Below are 21,039 nucleotides of genomic sequence, written 5' to 3'. Positions count from 1 at the left end.
TGAGATCAGACAGGAGTCCCCATGGACTATGATGTTTGCAGATAACATTGTGATCTGTAGTGAGAGTAGAGAGCAAGTTGAGTCTAGTCTGGAGAAGTGGAGATATGCTTTGGAGAGAAGGGGAATGAAAGTCAGTAGAAGCAAGACTGAGTACATGTGTTTGAATGAGAGGGAGCCCAGTGGAATAGTGCAGTTACAAGGAGTAGAAGTGGTGAAAGTAGATGAGTTTAAATATTTGGGGTCAACTGTTCAAAGTAATGGAGAGGTGAAGAAGAGAGTGCAGGCAGGGTGGAGTGGGTGGAGAAAGGTGGCAGGAGTGATTTGTGACTGAAGAATATCAGCAAGAGTGAAGGGGAAAGTTTACAAAACAGTAGTGAGACCAGCTATGTTGTATGGTTTAGAGACAGTGGCACTAACAAAAAGACAGGAGGCAGAGCTGGAGGTGGCAGAGCTGAAGATGTTGAGATTCTCTTTGGGAGTGACAAGAATGGACAAGATTAGGAATGAACATATCAGAGGGACAACTCAGGTGGGACGGTTTGGAGACAAAGTCAGAGAGGCGAGATTGAGATGGTTTGGACATGTGCAGAGGAGGGACCCAGGGTATATAGGGAGAAGGATGCTGAGGATGGAACCACCAGGCAGGAGGAGAAGAGGGAGACCAAAGAGGAGGTTCATGGATGTGCTGAGAGAGGACATGCAGGTGGTTGGTGTGACAGAGGAAGATACAGAGGACAGGGTGAGATGGAAACGATTGATCTGCTGTGGCGACCCCTAACGGGAACAGCCGAAAGACAAAGAAGAAGATTGTAAAGGAGTACAAACATATCTAATTGGAAAAAATAACAGTAAACAATGCCCAAAGGAGAAAAAGATTTAGCTTATTTGGCGTCAAAAGATCAAAATGATTCCAGACTGGGGAAACGTCTTTGAACGTGCCATGAAGTCAGTGGAACAAGGTGAGGGCAAGCAAAAATCCACCAGCAAAACTCCATCCAACAAATCTACAACATGTCGATACAGTTTCCTTATAAATAGTTTTGCACGGCGCAGCCGAATGACACAGTTCCTGTATTGGTCACGATTTTTTTTTTCTTAAAGCGATACACGCACCAATACGGGGTTTCACTCTTGTGTGCTCGGCACAGTGCTGATGCACCAGTGTTGTTCATCCCATCACTAGTGAGAAGCTACATCTCCCCCTTGATGGGACGCCAGTCCAAGTAGGTTGTTGGTCACTGTTGCGTTAAACCCTGGTCTATGTATTGGTAGTTCAGCTCCCGTCCACCAGAGCCACTTGCTCTGTAATGTCGGTAAAAGTTGAGTGAAGTTGTTTGATGTTCATGAGGCCTTTAGCTGGAAGACTTTTTAAATTTGGTTTATCTACACTTATTTGCTGAGTTTTCAAGATCCAAGAACAATCCCTTCCTGTTAAGGGGCAAAACATCCCAACAGGAGTGGGAGAAAATATAACGTGGGCAGAAGTCACAGGCAGTAACTCCTTCTCCTGTTTCATTAAGGAAACACAAAGCACAGAACAAAGTCAGAACTGGTTCATATCCACGACTTGAGATCTCAGAAAACAGGTCAGGATTAGCGAATGTTTGGAATAAGGCCACACCCTTCCTATATTGGCCATAAGATTTTAATTAAAGTTTGTATCTTAAAAACTGCAGAAGACACGCGAATGCTGAGCTCAGACACAGGAGAGATTCGGTCAAAAGGTTTTACTGGGTTAACAAGACAAGACCACAGTGATACAAAGCAAAAGACAACGTCACAATAATACATAACAAAACCCACAACAATACATAACAAAACCCACAATCCTGACAGAGTGACATTTGATGTTTCAGGTGCAGTTCCAGTAAGCTGCCAGATTGTGGCAGTACAACACACAGACAGGAGAGTGATGAGCATCTGTGAACCAGTGGGGGACAGACAATTTTAATGCTTGTATTATGATGTACATAATTTGTGGTGTACCTGGAGTATGTGAAAGAAATCTACCAAATCTTGACCGATGAGGTAAAAATTTCAGTTTTGTGTCTCTAAAATTAGAATTTTGGAGACCAGGGTTCAGTACTGACATCATGATGAATATGAAAGAAATTACAGGGTTGTGAGATCTAGCTCTGGACAGACGGACACAAATATAAGTGGTTTTGATCTCCCGCATATAAACATCTCTCTATGTGACACATAATAAAAAGTAACATTGCTGAAAGTATCTGGATATATTGGTAAAGTTTACAGTTTTCTTCATACGTCTTCAGGTATTACATCAATCTGTGCCAGGGTATCCACGGAGAATCACTGCAGTGTCCAGACGGAGCGACGGTGTGCCGACAGTTGGCAGCAGGGAAAACCCAGACCCTGGGACGCGTCTACACTCAGGAAATGAGCTACAATGGTGCTTATTTCAGTCAGACATTTTATTACGCTCACCTGTTTAGATCCATTAACGACAACACCTACTACAAGGTGTCAGTTTTTATTTAGCCTTTCAGTTATGCACAAAAGCAACCTCCCCAAACCTGAGGCACACAAAGGAAAAAGACAACAAAATCACAATACAAATACAGTTGGTGTGTTGAGGCAAATTATTGATTATACACGGCTGTTGGACATTGATATTTTTACTTGTAATTTTAGTTGTGATTAAATATCAAATTAAATTCTCTCCATTTTAATGATGGTGTTGTAGTTTGGTGTGATTTCCACATGTGGTACCACATCACCTCTGGAATCTCCTCATCAGCTCCCTTTCTCATTTGCCTTTCACATATACAACCCCTGGCAAAAATTATGGAATCACCGGCCTTGGAGGATGTTCATTCAGTTGTTTAATTTTGTAGAAAAAAAGCAGATCACAGACATGATACAAAACTAAAGTCATTTCAAATGGCAACTTTCTGGCTTTAAGAAACACTATAAGAAATCAGGAAAAAAAAATTGTGGCAGTCAGTAACGGTTACTTTTTTAGACCAAGCAGAGGGAAAAAAATATGGAATCACTCAATTCTGAGGAAAAAATTATGGATTCCTTTAAAAAGAAAAGAACGCTCCAACACATCACTAGTATTTTGTTGCACCACCTCTGGCTTTTATAACAGCTTGCAGTCTCTGAGGCATGGACTTAATGAGTGACAAACAGTACTCTTCATCAATCTGGCTCCAACTTTCTCTGATTGCTGTTGCCAGATCAGCTTTGCAGGTTGGAGCCTTGTCATGGACCATTTTCTTCAACTTCCACCAAAGATTTTCAATTGGATTAAGATCCGGACTATTTGCAGGCCATGACATTGACCCTATGTGTCTTTTTGCAAGGAATGTTTTCACAGTTTTTGCTCTATGGTAAGATGCATTATCATCTTGAAAAATGATTTCATCATCCCCAAACATCCTTTCAATTGATAGGATAAGAAAAGTGTCCAAAATATCAACGTAAACTTGTGCATTTATTGATGATGTAATGACAGCCATCTCCCCAGTGCCTTTACCTGACATGCAGCCCCATATCATCAATGACTGTGGAAATTTACATGTTCTCTTCAGGCAGTCATCTTTATAAATCTCATTGGAACGGCACCAAACAAAAGTTCCAGCATCATCACCTTGCCCAATGCAGATTCGAGATTCATCACTGAATATGACTTTCATCCAGTCATCCACAGTCCACGATTGCTTTTCCTTAGCCCATTGTAACCTTGTTTTTTTTCTGTTTACGTGTTAATGATGGCTTTTGTTTAGCTTTTCTGTATGTAAATCCCATTTCCTTTAGGCGGTTTCTTACAGTTCGGTCACAGACGTTGACTCCAGTTTCCTCCCATTCGTTCCTCATTTGTTTTGTTGTGCATTTTCGATTTTTGAGACATATTGCTTTAAGTTTTCTGTCTTGACGCTTTGATGTCTTCCTTGGTCTACCAGTATGTTTGCCTTTAACAACTTTCCCATGTTGTTTGTATTTGGTCCAGAGTTTAGACACAGCTGAATGTGAACAACCAACATCTTTTGCAACATTGCGTGATGATTTACCCTCTTTTAAGAGTTTGATAATCCTCTCCTTTGTTTCAATTGACATCTCTCGTGTTGGAGCCATGATTCATGTCAGCCCACTTGGTGCAACAGCTCTCCAAGGTGTGATCACTCCTTTTTAGATGCAGACTAACGAGCAGATCTGATTTGATGCAGGTGTTAGTTTTGGGGATGAAAATTTACAGGGTGATTCCATAAATTATTCCTCAGAATTGAGTGAGTCCATATTTTTTTCCCTCTGCTTGGTCTAAAAAAGTAACCGTTACTGACTGCCACAATCTTTTTTTCTTGATTTCTTATAGTGTTTCTTAAAGCCAGAAAGTTGCCGTTTGAAATGACTTTAGTTTTGTGTCATGTCTGTGATCTGCTTTTTTTCTACAAAATTAAACAACTGAATGAACATCCTCTGAGGCCGGTGATTCCATAATTTTTGCCAGGGGTTGTAGTACTATAAGCAGGTTTATAACTGTGTATTTTATTGCATTCTTTTTGATGTAATACGAGTAGTCCCTCATTTGTAAATATCTGGATAAGTCCTGATTATTCAGATCATATGTATTTTTTATTATTTTTTTTTAGTTCTTGAAAGCTTTTTATTTTGCCCTTATTAATATTTGTGCATATCACTCTAATTCCTTTTTTTGGTCCAACACTTAAATCTATCATCAAATTTTGTTTATGAATTTGGGGGCTCTCTTTCCCCAATACATGTTTGAATTGGGTCTTTGAATGTAGAAACTTCAGTATCTTTCCATCGTTGTTTTGTTTTCTTCTGTTCTGATGGTTGGCAAATCTCAAAAATGTCAGCTTGTCTTCCAGTTAATAAGTTAACTCAGACCTGTAATAATATTCATGGTTCCTGGTGAACAGGACGGATCTGGTTCAAGCGATGGAGTCAGGAATTTTTCTTTCCCAATGATTAACCTTGGAAAGAAGAGGTTTAAGAATCTTAAACTGCGTTTTCTCTGCAGATGGAAAGATCCTCGTGAGATATTCTGCAGGAGATGATGTGTGCGGTAACGGCGTCGGGGCTCAAACCGTGATCCAGCTGAGCTGTGGCTCCACTGTTGGACAGCCGGCGCTCATCAGGTGAGGCAGAGCGCAGGGGCGCCGCTTCAAACCCATGACCAAACACGACTAACGCCGACAGGTTGACCTTCAGCTGAATCTTAAGTTTGTTTGTGTTTGAATTATGTCACTCTGACCCATCAAGCTGACAGCTTTAGGGGCGGAGCTTCACATTCCTCAGCTGCGCTCATTGACTGTGAGCGTGACATCGAGCGTCACACAGTTAAAGTTTGGTTGCTCGCTGATGTTATTCACAGTCATGACTCGATCGCATCCTCGTACCCGTATTCAAATCCAACGTCAGACTTTCCACAGATTTGCACAGTGGGGTCCATACGTATTTGGACAGTGACACAGTGTCTGTGATTGTGGAGTTGAAATAAACCAGATGTTTGCAATCTGCAGTGATTTTGTGTGTGTGTTGCCCGTGTGAGCAGTGTTGACAAGGCATTGTGCACATTCACGATTGGCTGGGAGACTCGTGCAGCCTGTGCGGTGAAGCAGCAGGAGGTCAAGGTGGTCAACGGGACCATCCAGGTTCCTGATACTGGAGTCAGCTTCAGCCTGGGGGCGCTCTACTTTAGGTAACTGTGACGCTCTACTTTAGGTAACTGTGACGCTCTACTTCAGGTAACTCTGACACTCTACTTCAGCTAGCACCGATGCTCTACTTCAGGTAACTCTGATGCTCTACTTCAGGTAACTCTGATGCTCTACTTCAGGTAACTCTGATGCTCTACTTCAGGTAGCGCTGACGCTCTACTTCAGGTAACTCTGATGCTCTACTTCTGGTAGCGCCGACGCTCTACTTCAAGTAACTCCGACGCTCTACTTTAGGTAACTCCGACGCTCTACTTTAGGTAACTCTGACGCTCTACTTTAGGTAGCGCCGATGCTCTACTTCAGGTAACTCCGACGCTCTACTTCAGGTAACTCCGACGCTCTACTTTAGGTAACTCCGACACTCTACTTCAGGTAGCGCCGACGCTCTACTTCAGGTAACTCCAACGCTCTACTTTAGGTAACTCTGGCGCTCTACTTCAGGTAGCGCCGACGCTCTACTTCAGGTTGTGCCAACGCTCCTTCACACTGTGGACGTTGATGGACTGAACAGAATTTTAGCGTATTGGAATAAAAGTAAAAAATTTTCAAATTCTGGTACTAAACAGATACAAACTGCTCAGCTGTTTAATGTTTGTGCCTATTTTGTAAAAAATTAACAACCTTACAATTAATTAGCTATTTAATTAATTATTAATTATTTAAAAAAATGTTTTGCATATTGCTTACACAGTATACATAGCAAATGAGTAATAAGAATAAAGTAACATGAAGATAATAATTACCCACCGTAAGTGGTGTAGGCAGCCAAAACCAGAAAAGTCTTGTTCTCAAAACCTCAGTTGACCTTGATGTGACTCGACCCGCCACTTTTGGTTTTCCATTGGCAAGACCAGGTACCTGGTAGACGGGTTGCTTATGCTACTATTCATAGGTTTGAAAAAAAAATACTGGAGGTTTAGTAAACAACACATTTTTAAAAAGTTTAAGAAATGAGGAATCCCCAAAACAATGTTGGATTTTTTTTTTTTTTTTTTTTTTTTTAGTTATTATGGCAGCCATCTTGGATTTCCAACATTGGTGGCCTTTGGAAATATTCAGGCTCCTGTTTGATAAATTATACATTTTTAGAAAGCTTGTGGAATGAGGAATTCCATTTTTTTTTTTTTCAAAGGATGTTATGGTGGCCAGCTTGGATTTCTAAAAATCTAAACTTTCAAAAACTAAAATAAATAAATAGTCATTACAAACTACTGAAGCTGATGAATAGTAATAGAGTGCGCTGCCATTTTGGATTTCTACTGCACGTAGCTGATGTCAGTGACTTATAGGACAAAGGAACCTGATCCTTGTTGGTGTCTTTTCTTTACTAATCATGTCCAGATTTTTGTAACAGTATATTAAAAAAACAAACATGTATTCAGTCCTCCTTGGAATTTGTAATAAAGGTTATGAACCCTTTTAACTAAAAATACTGCTGTCATTTAACTGTTCACCATGAAGTTGAGCCACAAATAAATAGAAGTCAAGAAAATCAAAAGTTAATTTCTGAAGGTCACCAATTTTGCAAATTCAAGATGGTGGCCATAACAGCCTTTAAAAAAGAAATGGAAACATTATGTTTTGGATTCCTCGTTTCATAAACTTTCTAAAAATGTATAGTTTACCAAAATCTCCAAAATAATTAACCAAGATTACATAAGGAACCTGTTCCAAGCGAGCCAAGGCGATACCGGAAGATGGTGTGGAATCACAGCAGGTTACTGATTGGTCAGAAAGACTTCAAGGTAATTTCATGCTGCATTGCTGTGATGAGTTATAAATACTACGGTTGGCAAAGGAAGCACCTTGTACCTAATGCAGGTACCTTGTACCTTCGCTACACTCAGCATACCGGCACATAGGGCTCAACCCACTCAGCCGTATAAGGCGACACCAACCTTTCAGTATCTTGTGGGTCAATAACAGAACTTTGAAATCCTCTCACACGCGGGGAGCAGAAGAGACGCTAACACTGAAGTAATACCATCAAACGTTTTGAGTTTCAGTTAAATTTTCAAGCAGCCGTATTCTGAGTCATCTGCAGTAATTCTGTATTTTTATATGGCAAATGAATATGCAGATTCAAAGACAACATTGAATCACGCAGTCACATAGAGACGATGTTCCTTCATTGTAAAATTATCCAGCAGGGTATCTTTGTCTTCTGAGTTCAAATTTGGAAAATTTGAAGACATACAGCTTTTCACTACAGCCAGACAAACCTTGAATTTTACAGTATGAGAGATTCATGTACATCAGCAGGTCATCGGCATACCTGTGAAAGTTAATCCCACGGTGAAGGATCCTGGTCAGACTTTACATGTTCTAAATTTTACACATCAGACTCTCCTTGATCCATATAATGACACATTCCCAACAAATGGGAAATAGTACAGTTGGACCATGTGACCAACCACCACAGAACGTCATGAGGACGAGTTTGCAACGGCTGGCGGGTCTTGTGTTCGGATCCTGACTGAAGGTTCTGAGCTGTGGGGGGATTATAGGCTAATATATGACCCCACTCTGTGTGTTTGTGCCTCCTCTCCTCTTTTCAGCCACCATCAGGCATCTGGAGACATCCGATCCAACGGCGACCGCTACATCTACCACATTCAGCTGTCTGGTATTACGAACAGCTCACTGCCACTCTGTGTTGGTGCCAACATCTGCCAGGTCAAACTCAACGGGGACTACAGGCGCAAGATCGGCTCTTCCAGCAAAGCCAAATACTATGTTAAAGGTAGTTATTTTATGCTAGAGACTTCGAAAACATGATGTTTCCAATACACGTGAACAATTACGTCCTTCAGGAAACACTGCATCACTAGTCACAGTCTGAAGATTAACATTTAAAATTAAATACAAACAAAACAACTACTTCTTCTTTTGTGTCTATCGGCAGATCGCAAACCAGCTTTAGAGGTGCATACCGCCACCTACTGTATCAGAGTGTGTGGAATCATAGGATTAAGTTAATACAATACAGAACATGAAACAAGAAAATTAAAAATTTGCAATAAATATCTTAATGTCATCAGGAAATAACCCAGGTTTGATAGTTTTAGCGTCATCATACTGCACTTTAAAAGACTGAACAAGAGCACTCTGTGAGTGCTGTCCTTTATTTGGGCAACCGGTGTGTAGACCCGAGTTTGATTCCTGGTCACCCTACCTGTCTGTGTCCTTGGACAAAAACAATTTCACCTGCATTGTCCCAGTCCCCCCCACCTGGTCTTTACTGGGAAAGTAACCTGTGATGGACTGGTGTCCCATCTGGGGCGAGTCATAGACTCTTCCATTTCACTCTGCAGAATCCAGCTCTAATTAACCGGAGGGGTCAGCCTCAGGACCTAAATTAGACTTACTTTTAGAGTTCTATAGGATTGTGGTTTCATGTTAAAGATCCTCAAAGTCCCATAATTCTGTTCTGCATTCACAGAATGCCATGTGTCAACAAAATAAGTCTGAAAATGGCTTGTTTTCTGTATTGTGATTTATGTCACAGAGGTCTGTATCTGAACGTGTGCTTGCTGTGTGGGACACGCCCACTGAGATGGTTTGGCATGAGTGTGATGCTTTAACAGTGATGATAAAGAGTAGAGTTTTTTATGGTGGAAACAAACCAGGTCTAATCCGGGTCAGAATCTGGTTGTTGCAGGTTGTTCTAAGATGGTGAATGACTGAGTTACTCTTCCATCAGGCGGGAACCTGGATGTGTTGGTGCCCTCTGAGTCGGTGTGTGGACGGGAGACGACCCAGACGGTGTCGTCCACCATTATGTTCCAGTGTAACCCCACAGTAGGCGTCGGCATCCCCGTGTTCATGCTGGAGACTGACGGTTGTCAGTATCTGTTTATGTGGCACACCAACGCCGTGTGCGGTCTGATGTGAGTAAACGTGTGACACATTTACGTTTGTTTGTTGTTTGTGTTTTTACATCGTACAGTACAGAGTTAATATTTTCACCAGCATGCGGCTCATTTTCTTTTATTGCTTTTTTTATATAAAGACGCCTGAATTGTTAGGTGTGTGTGTCTTTTTTTTTTTTTTTACCAAAATGTAAATTCTCAAATGAATAAACAGTTGAGACCTTGACTCACAGGGCTTCTGTACATTTCCTGCATGAAACCAATAAATCAATAAATGGAATGACTACATGCAAAGCATTTTGTTTGAAAAATCAATACAAACAAACAAAGTCTTTAGATATAAATGAAAGAAATACTGATCTAAAAATGTATTTCAAACCAAAGGTCTTTTCCTTTGCTTTAAACCTCAAGATAAAAGCTGATTGTCAGGACAAAGTTTATCACCACCGTTATCATGGAGGAAGGGTCCCCCCGGATGAGGAGAGGTCCTGTCTTACCTTGATCATAAAACTTTGGGTTCTCCTGGCCTGGAGAAGCTCAGATTCTGACATGAAGCCATTATAATGTCATGTAATTCATAATGACTGGCGTTTACCCGATAAAAGACGAGGGCTTTTCTTTGAAGAACTTTGAATTACAGCTTTGTTTTTTTTCTGCAAAGCAGTGTTGGACCATTGGGGACGTCTCCATACTTATCTGAAGATCTCCAGATGACTTAGGAATTTCTCAACTGAGAGTGGAAAGCAGTCTCTGTCTCCAGTGTTGTTTTTTGTGGTTTAGACAGGATTAATATATTTTATTTAATCAGCGCGAATCGAGGCCATGGCGCTACAAAGCTCAACTTACAGTTGTGAATAAAGTATCTGATATTAAATGCAATACGTAAGTTGTTACTTTTATCAAAAAAATGAGAATGAAACACGTTTTAAAGTGTAGGTCACACAGTACGTAATGTTTTTTGAGTATTTAGGACTAAAATTAAGCAGTTTGAAGTTGATGCTTTTCCAGTGTGGTTACACCGAAAAGATAAATATTCTGACTTTGAACTGCGCGCCACTAAAAACCAGGAACTTCTGAGTGAACCATGACATTGGAGAAGAAGGAGGAAGTGACATCAGCGGGAGAACCATTGTTGTAGCAGCCCCATTTGTTTGGTTAGCAATCGGATGTATTTCTGTGTGTAAGTGCTTCATTTTTGGAGTTACGCCGGCTCCATGTGTTTGCTGCAGGCTTTTATTGATTGATTGATTATTACCGGTTTCAGTTTCCTGAGGATCACGTGCGTCAGAATGAGTGGATTAAACGGACAATGGGTCACCCAGCGGCTCGTCCGTCCTGTCCTCAGCACATCATGAAGACGGCTGTCTTGACACTGTCCCATTGAGGAGAGTCAGACTTCAGCTGGAACCAGAAGTTTGACAGCTGTGGAACAGCGTGTTAAACGCTACTTTTCACAGACTTTGAACACTGCACTTTTTTGCAGCTAATTTATTGATTTTTGCAGGCTGTTGACAGCCCCGTTTCCACCGATTGGTTCAGGTCGGTGCTGCACGGAAACGTTAAGTCTGGCTTGGTTTCCGTTGCCACTGCAGCCAGATCCCTTTTGATTGGCAGGTGGAACACTTATTTTGACGAGCACAGCATTGAGCGCCGTCACGATCATTTTTTTGCTGAAAGTGGAGCAACTTTAACTTTTGACCCCTGTATAAACTGAAATTGACCTTTGTCACCATTTTTGCTGTTTTGGCCCCATAACTCCAGAACATTCCGTCATAGACAGTTCAAACGATACCTTTTTGGAATCAAATAATGTGATATAGTTTTCAACATGATTGGAGCATTTTTAAAGTTTGACCTCTGTGTAATTCTTCATTGACCCCTACCTGGCTACAGCTACCACCCTGGGATGGCTATCATACATTTTTGTGTAGGCCATGATACACTGAGGCTGGATTCTAAGTGTTGTTTTGTCCCCTTAAGTGGTACCGATAAGTTAAAACTTGATGATGGTCATGGACTATAACACCTCGGTCTGATATTTCCCCGTACAAACCTCTCACTTGGTTAATAATCCTTTAATATTTACTCTGTGTGTGAATGGTTTTAATATTTAACAATAGCATGTTTATCACACTTAACGTACAGTACACTAACCGTATTCAAGAAGGAAACAAGATTTATTCTATAAAAAAAAAAAAAAACTCATTTTTCAGATTTTAAATGTATACGTGTTTTCAAGAAAAAAAATCATAACTAAAAAATCTACACTTCCTTAACATTTATTTCTGATGTCAACGTTGGTAAAACAAACTTTTTAATGTTTTTTTATGGGGCTTTATGATTTGATTACAACCAAAGAGCTGGCAAAAAACAGTTTATCACCTCCATCCGCATGCTGAAATCACCTGCATTATTATTACCTCCGCCAAGGAGGTTATGTTTTCGGTCATGTTTGTCTGTCTGTCTGTCTGTCAGCAGGATAACTCAAAGTTTTGAACGGATTTTGATGAAATTTTGTGGAGTGGTTGGAAATGACAAGAGGAAAAAGTGATTAAATTTCAGTGGTGATCCTGATCACGAGCCGGATCCCGATGCTAACGCGTTAGCATGTCTATGGCATTTTCAATGTTAAAAGTTAGCATTAAGCAGTTGCAGCTGTCATCATGTTCGGGTGCATTTGTTTTCAAATTGTAATATTTCTTAAATTTATTTTTGTTTATATATTAATAATCTAATGATTATTATATACAATTTTAGCGAAAGAGACAAAACGAAATAGATCACTGTGCCAAGGAGGGAATCTCTTTAGGGTCAGTGACCCTATGGCCTTGTTTAGAGAAGTGTTTCAAAATGGTAAAAGTCATATATTTGCAGTTTAGTTGAATAATAAATTGATTTTTGTCTCTTATTTGTTTTTGTCTATAAGCACATGCAATATCAATATCAGTGCTCAGATGACAGTAGCTTCTGGGAAAGGTGCAAGTTGCAATAAACTGTGATGCTAAGGATACATGCTATCCAGTCACAGCAGATGAAACTTTTTTTTTACTACTGAGCAAACATCATTGTTAGACTTTTTTAGGTTCAATGATTCCATGGCGTCAGTGACCCCATGGCCTTGGCAGAGGTTTGCACTCTGAGTGCTTCTAGTTATTATTATTATTTTAAATCTAATCAGCATTCTGTGTTCTGAACTCTGCCAATATCATTAGTGTTGTCAGACTGAAAGTTTTCCTCCAAACATTCTTCTCCCTCTTTGTGGTCTAAATAAGGCTCCGAACCATCAGACTGTGTTCCCACAGCTTCTTCACAATCACCTCCAGACTGGAGGAGCTCCACACTAGAAAAACAAATCATCTGAAAACCGCTCGACCTCCACCATGTTTACAGCTGATTTGGGCTTGGATCAGCAGGTCCCGTTCTCCCGATGACGTCACAACAATATGGCTGCGGCTGAGGGCTGAAATAGAGCGCAGGCTTCAGACAGCTGCTGTTTATCCTTCACATGCGCACTTATCACCGACTTTTATTGTTCAGGATTTTTTAAAATAACATTTCATAATTTTTAGTGATTATTTGTGCACATTTTTTGGTGTCACCTACACTTTAAAGTCACTTTCTCTCTTCCTGCAGAGCTGTAGACACCAACTCATATGATCATCACGACTCGGAGGGCGGGGCTTCCACACTTTCTAGGCGGAGCCAGGCTGTGGGGGTGGTGCTTAGCCTCCTATTGGTGGTTCTGACTTTATGTCTGCTGGTGCTTTTGCTGCACAAGCGAGAAAGGAGGTGAGGCCTCAAAACATCTCCACAAGTTCCAGCACGCTGACAGATGGGAGTCTTGATTTGGGGGAAAAATGCCCACCTGTGCACATTAAAATTTTTATGCTTTAATGTTTGAAATGTTGTGTGTCTTTGTTCTCCATCCAGGGAGCAGGTGATCCAGAAAGTGGCTGGATGCTGCAAGAGAGGACACCAGGTCTCCTATAAATATTCTAAGGTATGAGGGAATAATTTTGCAGGCAAAGTTTGACTCTGACCACATTTTATGCAAAGTACATGGTTTTTGTAAATTTTGCATTTTCATGGTAGCGCATCTGATCTGATGTGACAGTTAGCTGTAGCGCCTCTGTATCCTTTGATCCAAAGCCTGAACTTCACAGAATCAGAGTTTCTAGCAGCTGACAGAAAGCCTTTTTATAATTTCAAGAAAATGAGTTTGGGTTCAGGTTCAACAGCGATGATAAAGCAGCACATTAATTTACAAATTTTTACAGATTTTAACAGATTTTAAAGTTACACATTTTTAAAAATGTTTTTCATGAACACGACAACCCGGATCCTTGGATTATTGATATTATTATTATTATGAGGATGATTATTGATAAATACATAAACTTTAACTGCAGACAAAATTGGAAATAGTGAACAAACTGGATCAAATAAATTCTGCCATTTGGCAGCATCATTGTTGCATGTTTGGCACAAAATAGGCACAGTGTTTGTGTTTATGTACATAGACAGGTGATTGTTGCACCCTGCACTCCACAGCCCCCCACCCCCAAATAAAATTGTGCGCAAATTTGTATTTTCTACACAAAAAAACAAACAAAAACATAAATTTGTGCACAAAATTGTTTTCTTTACAAAAACCCCAACAAAAACATAAAATTGTGCACAAATTTGTGTTTGCTACACACAAAACAACATAACATTTTGTGCGAATTTGTTTTCTACAAAAAAACACGGCAAACATCATGTGACACATATTTTACGCACGCGTCGGCTGCAGCTGTGGCCTGTTGCCATGACTAAACAAAAGCTGATCAGACCACCAGCCTGTCAGTCAAATCCTCTGCCAGTCTCCTGTTAAACTCCGGTGATGGATGTCACGGGGAGACAGTGAGACTGTTCTGCCCGCAGCCTGAGCTGCATTTTCCTGATTTGTCTGATTAGAAAACTTTGTTCTCGGGCTCAGATGCACTTTGTACATTTGTTCTGGTGTCAGAGAAAAAGTGCCAGAGAAAAAGAGCGTGCACATAGATGAAAGAGGAATCAGCGCTCCACTGAAAACAAAAATGACAAAATAGCGCCACCAACCTGATTTAGTCTGATTACAGTACGATGGATTATAACGTGTGATGAAATGTATTTTATGTTATTTTATGAACAGCAGCTCGCTGTTCATAAAATAACCTTTGCTGGACGTACGTTGTCAACATATTTTATTTGCCTGACTGTCACCTAGATGTCTATTGATTTTGTGGTCAAAGGTCAAACTCACTGAGCTGTACTTTGTAAACTCCTTCTGCAGAAAAGTGTCACTTGTCAGTGGTAAGTTTATGAGGGTTTGTCCAGGTGGTGTTCGGACTGTCGCTGTTTTCCCCAAAGTGAGCAGGCTGTTTGTCGTGGCTGTGTTCTCATAGCGACGTATTTTATAAATGTCAACAATTTGGGAAAAGCATTTATCAATTCGTTGAAATTTTTGCGTCACATTTGTGCGACTGTTACATTTAAAAGGTTACGGAACAAATCGTGACTTGCTGAGGGGAAAATGATTCCTCACCACTTCCTTTGATGAACATTCCGGTTTTCCGTTTAGCGTTGATGTGCTGCGAATGTTTGCACGTCGGTTGTGGTGCACAGCACTGGTGTGCGGCTCCTTCTCTGGTCGGATGTTGATTCAACGTCTGTTCATTTCCAGGTGAGCATGAACGAGGAGGGCGAGGAGGAGATGGAGTGGCTGATGGAGGAGCTTGAAGCTCCCCTCACATCCTCTCTGCCTTCCTCTCATCGGGGCCAGAGTAACCACGGTAACGGGCACATCACCACCAAGCCGGTGAACACCGACGGCCTGCGCTCCTTCTCGCTGGATGAGCAGGAAGAGGACAGCGAGGACGAGGTGCTGAGCGTCCCGGGAGTCCGCGTGGTCAAACCGTCTCGTCTCTCCAGGCCCGCGGCGCCGGCCCACAGCAGCGCTTTCCTCCAGGTCAGTCTCATCTGCCATTCAGACCTGCGTGTTCCCCGTCCACAGCTCTAACGTCCAGGTTTGTTTGTTTGTTTTTTTTAGGAGGAGAGCGACGAGGACCTGGTCGGCCTCCTGGACGAGTTGGACAAACAGAGGAAGAGCGGCAAACTGGGCCCACCGGGACGTAACCACACGAGCAACCAGGCAGCGGGTGGGAAACGGGACGAGGATGACAGTGACGAGGACCTCCTCAGGGGGTGACCTCACTTCCTGTTTTCCATTCCTTCCATCTTGTTTGGACTATTGTCTCTCTGAATGTCTGTATCGAGAATGAAATGACGAAAGCAGAAAACCGTCCATGGTTTTTGGATTTTTTTTTTTTTTTTTTTTGGACTGCACCTTCTCAGACTCTCTCCACTCTGCAGACTGTTCTCAAACTCTAGCTGTCGGCTCGGTCGCAGTTTATTTATTGATCGGTGACAATTTAAAGTGTTTGTTGGGCCAAGTCCTCCTCGTCTTCTTTTGTCCTGAGTTAATTCTCAGCCGGGATTTTTAAATGTTTGTTATTTAAAGCAGCACTCCTCTGGATTTGTGTTTGTTTCGGTTTAGAGGGTCGAGAGCAAACGTCCTTCAGATAATCCTGTTCTCTGCAGCTCTTCTGCAAGACACCCCAGCACATAGTCATAGCCCGGTTCAGTATGTGCTGCATTAGTTGCGTTATTGGCAGGTGTCGGCTCCGTCTATAACCTGGATCAGAGATGAGCAGATGAAATAAATGACCAGATTTTACGGCGTAAGTCGCACGTTTTTCTTCTCTGTTATCGGTTATTTGATTTGGAATTTTTCTGCTTTGTTGTAGTTTATTTTTTATTTTTGCCATTTATTTTTTTGTTACTGGAGTTAATTTTGTTGGGAGAGTTATTACTATTATTATTCATAATAATGATAATAACAAATAAGTGATATGTATATTTTTTCTCATTATATAAGTCGCAGTGGAGTATCAGTCACAGGACGCCAAAAACTAGTAAAAAACAAAACAAAAACTGACTTGTACGCTGAAAAATACGGTACTCTGCACCTGCAGATTTATAGAAAGCAGTTTGAGCATTGTAGAAGAATTGGTGTCCAGTTTTTGTCTTGTGAATTCTGAAAGGGTAAATTTCAGCCATTTTGAAATAAATGAATGAAACGTGAAGCTTTTTTACATTTTAATTTCACTTGCTTGTTGTTGCGTTTGATTTTGATTGTGCGTTTTAGAAGAAGTGACGCTGAAAATTAGTTTCAGAAAACAACTTTTTCTCGCTACATCGGCTCGTTTCTTGATGACACTCACCAGGACGAGTTTCGGGATATTGTTGCATTTAACGGAAAGAGTTTGTCTGCTTTGTTAGTTTTTATTTGAACACGTTTTGGCTCCTTGACACTGTTCGGTTTCAGACTCGGCTGGGTTTCAGGATTATGTTGGGTTGTGTCATTTCTAAAAGGATTGAAGGCACTCGTTAGTCCGCCGTGTTTTTCACTGGATCTTTCTTTCCGCTTGAGGAGGAAGCTGGTTGACTTCCTGGTGTTCAGGAATGGCGGCAGTGAATGTGGCCTCGTTTTGATCCATGTACATAGACTATAATCTGGAGATCTTGTTTGTCGTTGTCGTCACCAGTAACTTGCTAAAGCTTGGTGTTCATGCTTCTCTGAAGGTTTTGCGCGCTGCTGACTTTGTGTCTTTGTTCTGCATCGTGAACAAAATGGCCATTACTGCAAATGGACGCTGGAGAACAGAGAGCGTCCGCTGGAATCAGATCGGAAATGATTGTGTCGGGTTTACGGTTAGGGATGGGAATCAAAAACCAGTTTTTCAATCCATCATAGACCTCGTATGTATTTTTCTGACCGTTCCTCGTGGAAAAAACTCAGACGCTGTGATGCCACGTCAACGAATCCAACTAATAAGCAAAATCAATAATGGCATCCAGAGCAATTCCCATCCCTGTTTACGATGAGTTGCTTTTGAACTCCGCCCCCTTTTGAAACCATATTTCTACTCCGACAGTAATTTATTGAAGTCGGAGAACTTTTTCTTACAGGCCCAGTATTTAAGAAAGTGTCAAACAGAAGATTTTTAATGTAGAAAAACTATAAAATTTTAGTGTTCAAGTTGTTTATAAAGTGTCAAAAGATCGCAGACGATCGAGTGTTAGCATAAACGATGCCAATGGAGGCGTGGGCGGTTTTTATTCTGCCCCGCCTGTACATTTTTTTTCTGCACAGTAACTAAAGAACGCCTCGTCTGATTGAAACCAGTTCTTAGTGTATTTTGGGGTTTGAGGGAGGATCCCTTTGAAAAGAGGAGTCAGTACACTCTGTACTAATGAAGTGACTGACCATGTACCATCTCTAAAACACCAGTCCTTCATTATAGAAACACGTTTCAGACTTCTTTATCACTTCTACTATAAAGCCAAACACCGACTTAACGTGTGAGCGGGATGTGTTGCTTTGTGTTGCTGGTTAATTTTTACATTTGTTGATGAAGGTTCCTCAAGATGGCAGATGTCTGGACCATCATTTGAAAACAGACAAAATAACTGCTTTTCAAATGACCGTCTAGACTTTTCTTAAACGTTTCTTTCAACATTAAACTGTCTGCGGGGTTACAGAATATTTCAATCTGTCGTCAGATTTGTAATTGATTTGTATCTTCTGGTTATTTGGGTCCTGTTCCTCTTACGAATTTCTTCTCTTTGAAACCGCTGTTTGTTGTGTTTATACTTTCAGACAAGACCGCTGGCGCTCACTGGCATTCCCAATATTATATCACACTGTTAAGGAGTAGAGTTTAAATGCTCAACCCCCTCATCCAGACCCATCCTATGGATATCAGTTATGGGTAAAAGTGGAGTTTGTAACAAAGTGAATAGTTCTGTAATTAACCTTCAAATAATCGCTGGTTCCAAAGGTTGAACAACTGATTCTTAACTGTTGACTTCTGTTCTAGAAAACGCAACATTTTCAGTCCAAGCCACCTAAGTCACAGATGGAACCACTGTGTCGTGTTCAGTTCCACCTTTGGTGGGTATTTCTAGATTTGTACCTGTCCAGGTTTACATTTAAACTCACGTTTCCTCAATTGAAGATCATGTTGCCCAACAAAATTACATCAATTAAAATGTCTACATGATTTCTATATAAAGTTATTTAAAAATATTTACAAAGTACATTTCACATTTTCAGTCAGTCAAAGGTTTACATACACCACGTTGAGGTTTGAATTGAAAAATTCTTGAGAATGATGGAATTCATTTTGAAACCTGAATGACATTCTTTTTTCAGGATTAAGTGGGGAACCTTTGACTTTATTTAAGGACGGACTTAATCTAAAAAATTAAGCCAAAGTGTTCAACTGAATTGAGCACTTGATGGTAACATGGATTTGAGGAAAATATGAGTTTGATGTGGTTTTCAATAAGATGTTTGTATCTGTATGTACTCAAATTTATGCTTTAAAAAAAATTATTATTGAATTCCCAGAACAAATATTGGGCATAGTATAGAGTGTTTACAATTTTAATTTCCACTGATTCCAGTGCAAAGTGGACTCCAGTAGATTAAATATAAACCCTGTTTATCAAACTGTTCGTACAATATTCATGGCTAAAATCTATTATCAGTCAAAAAGGTTCAGGGTATTTCTAAAGTTTTGTACACACTTTCTCAAGAGCTTTTCTAAGACATTTGTACAACTCGGGACAGTAATGTTTAAACTGGAATTTCCAAGTGGACACATCTGTATTTTATATGGATCAGGTTAAAACTCGTCATAATTATCGATCATAACAACAGATTTAGTCATTTGGACATAGAGTCGCTACAGCCTCGTTTTCATAGCTTGAAGAGAATCATATCGGACGTCTCAGTGGCAGTTTTTACACTTTTACAAGAAAGTGTTTCATGATTGAAAACTTGCATACAGATTGTTTAAAATTAGAGCCCAAATGATATGAATTACCAATACAGATATTAAAGTGAATTTTTATATATATATATATATATATATATATATATATATATATATATAATCTTAAAAATGGCAGTGATTCTTAAAATTTTATTATCAAACCTTTATAACAAATAAATGTTACTGGGGTTTGATGTTTTACAGTTTAAACATGAACTTTATTTTAAATGACTATACTTATAACCAACCAACATCACACTATCTTCACTTGGATTGCCAGTCGACATGGTGCATCGCTCAGCATTTGGATAAAATAGACGTCTCGTCTATTTGGCTCCATCTACTCTACCAGTCAAACGTTTGGACGCACTGTCCCATTCAGTTGATTGGGACAGTGTGTCCATATGTCTGACTGGCACTGTAAGTGGTGACATAACAATCACTTGTCTCTTGTTACTGTAAAATCCAAACTTTGATGGGAAAATGAAGGACAGCTGGTTGCTTTGGCTCTGTCTCTTGTAGTTAATGTGACCAAGAGGTGATAGGGTCCCAGCCATGCTTGACAATGATGTCAAAGCATCCTGTGCTGGACAAAGTATGAAATGAGACCATTTCCAACAGCCAAAGTGTTTTTCTGCATTATTTGTTCAGTGAAATATAGACGTTTTCGAACATATTGATACTGATATGTTCATGAAAGGCTAAAATCAGCTGATACTATATTTCATAGCAAACCAATTGGGGCGGTTTGATGGTTGTGTGGATGCGGTGGAGGTGCGGCACCAGTACATCCTTCCAGACTTGACTCGCTATATCAGTTCCTTAAAAATATAGTTGTTTTTTTTTTGTCATTTATTCATCATCCAAAGTGTTTTTAACATATGAAGTCAACTTGGCTACTTTATTGAGCATTTAGCATCGGTGCCAAATCCAAATAAACATCACGGGGTTGAAAACTTTTAAAGGATCATTAAATGTTCTTATTTGAGCATGAGGTGGAAGTATTGTCTGAGAGCATGAAGTCCTGATTGTGAAGTTTCTGTCTGAGGTGGCCTTTGGAACCAGAAAGCAGCTGGTTTAACGTGTGAAGTCCATCACTGCGTCGCGATTGTTTCTGCTGTTTTGAATCTCGTCTTCATGGTACTGATCCGCCTCTTTAATGTATGAACGAGGTTTGTTTTCCGTCTGTGCTGCTGGTGTGATGTCGCGCCGCTGAGTGAACATTACATTGTTGTATTCTGACCAGAAAGACACAAGATGTTTTGGGTGATGATGTGGGGGGACAAATCATAATGTTTTAAGTTGGTGTCATTGAAGTTGCCTGTTTTTCAGCTTTTTGCTTGTTTTCCTATTTAAAAACACCAGAGATGTGAAAAATGATATTGCATTATTTGAATAAATGAGAGATCTGCTGTTTGTCACTGCTGTGGTTTAATTAGACGTCGTCTGGTCCAGGAGCAGGTGGCCGTGGCACCGCATCCACCACATTACAGAACTGTCTTGGGTCATCCAAGCAGATTTACTGTTCAGAGTCAA

At 40.4% G+C, this 21,039-nt stretch overlaps 1 protein-coding gene across 2 annotated transcripts in view; it reads left to right on the top strand.

The window, feature by feature from the left end:
• igf2r (insulin-like growth factor 2 receptor) overlaps positions 1–20,922 on the top strand; it is an 81,286-nt gene extending 60,364 nt beyond the window's left edge. Inside the window, exons 42-50 of one of the 2 annotated variants that reach the window (XM_034162819.1) lie at positions 2,277–2,413; positions 5,009–5,126; positions 5,543–5,683; positions 8,261–8,451; positions 9,412–9,598; positions 13,214–13,369; positions 13,511–13,580; positions 15,285–15,569; positions 15,651–20,922. In XM_034162819.1, the coding sequence (XP_034018710.1) occupies positions 2,277–2,413; positions 5,009–5,126; positions 5,543–5,683; positions 8,261–8,451; positions 9,412–9,598; positions 13,214–13,369; positions 13,511–13,580; positions 15,285–15,569; positions 15,651–15,809 (1,444 nt within the window). In that variant the 3' untranslated portion in view covers positions 15,810–20,922. Of the gene's footprint in view, positions 1–2,276; positions 2,414–5,008; positions 5,127–5,542; positions 5,690–8,260; positions 8,452–9,411; positions 9,599–13,213; positions 13,370–13,510; positions 13,581–15,284; positions 15,570–15,650 lie in introns of both variants that reach the window. The other variant, XM_034162820.1, reaches the window with a different exon arrangement.
• Positions 20,923–21,039: the final 117 nt, after the last annotated feature.

Source organism: Thalassophryne amazonica, chromosome 21 (genome assembly GCF_902500255.1).
Source record: "Thalassophryne amazonica chromosome 21, fThaAma1.1, whole genome shotgun sequence".
Taxonomy (NCBI): domain Eukaryota; kingdom Metazoa; phylum Chordata; class Actinopteri; order Batrachoidiformes; family Batrachoididae; genus Thalassophryne; species Thalassophryne amazonica.
Note: the sequence above shows the minus strand (reverse complement) of the source record. Positions and strands in the feature narration are given on the sequence as shown.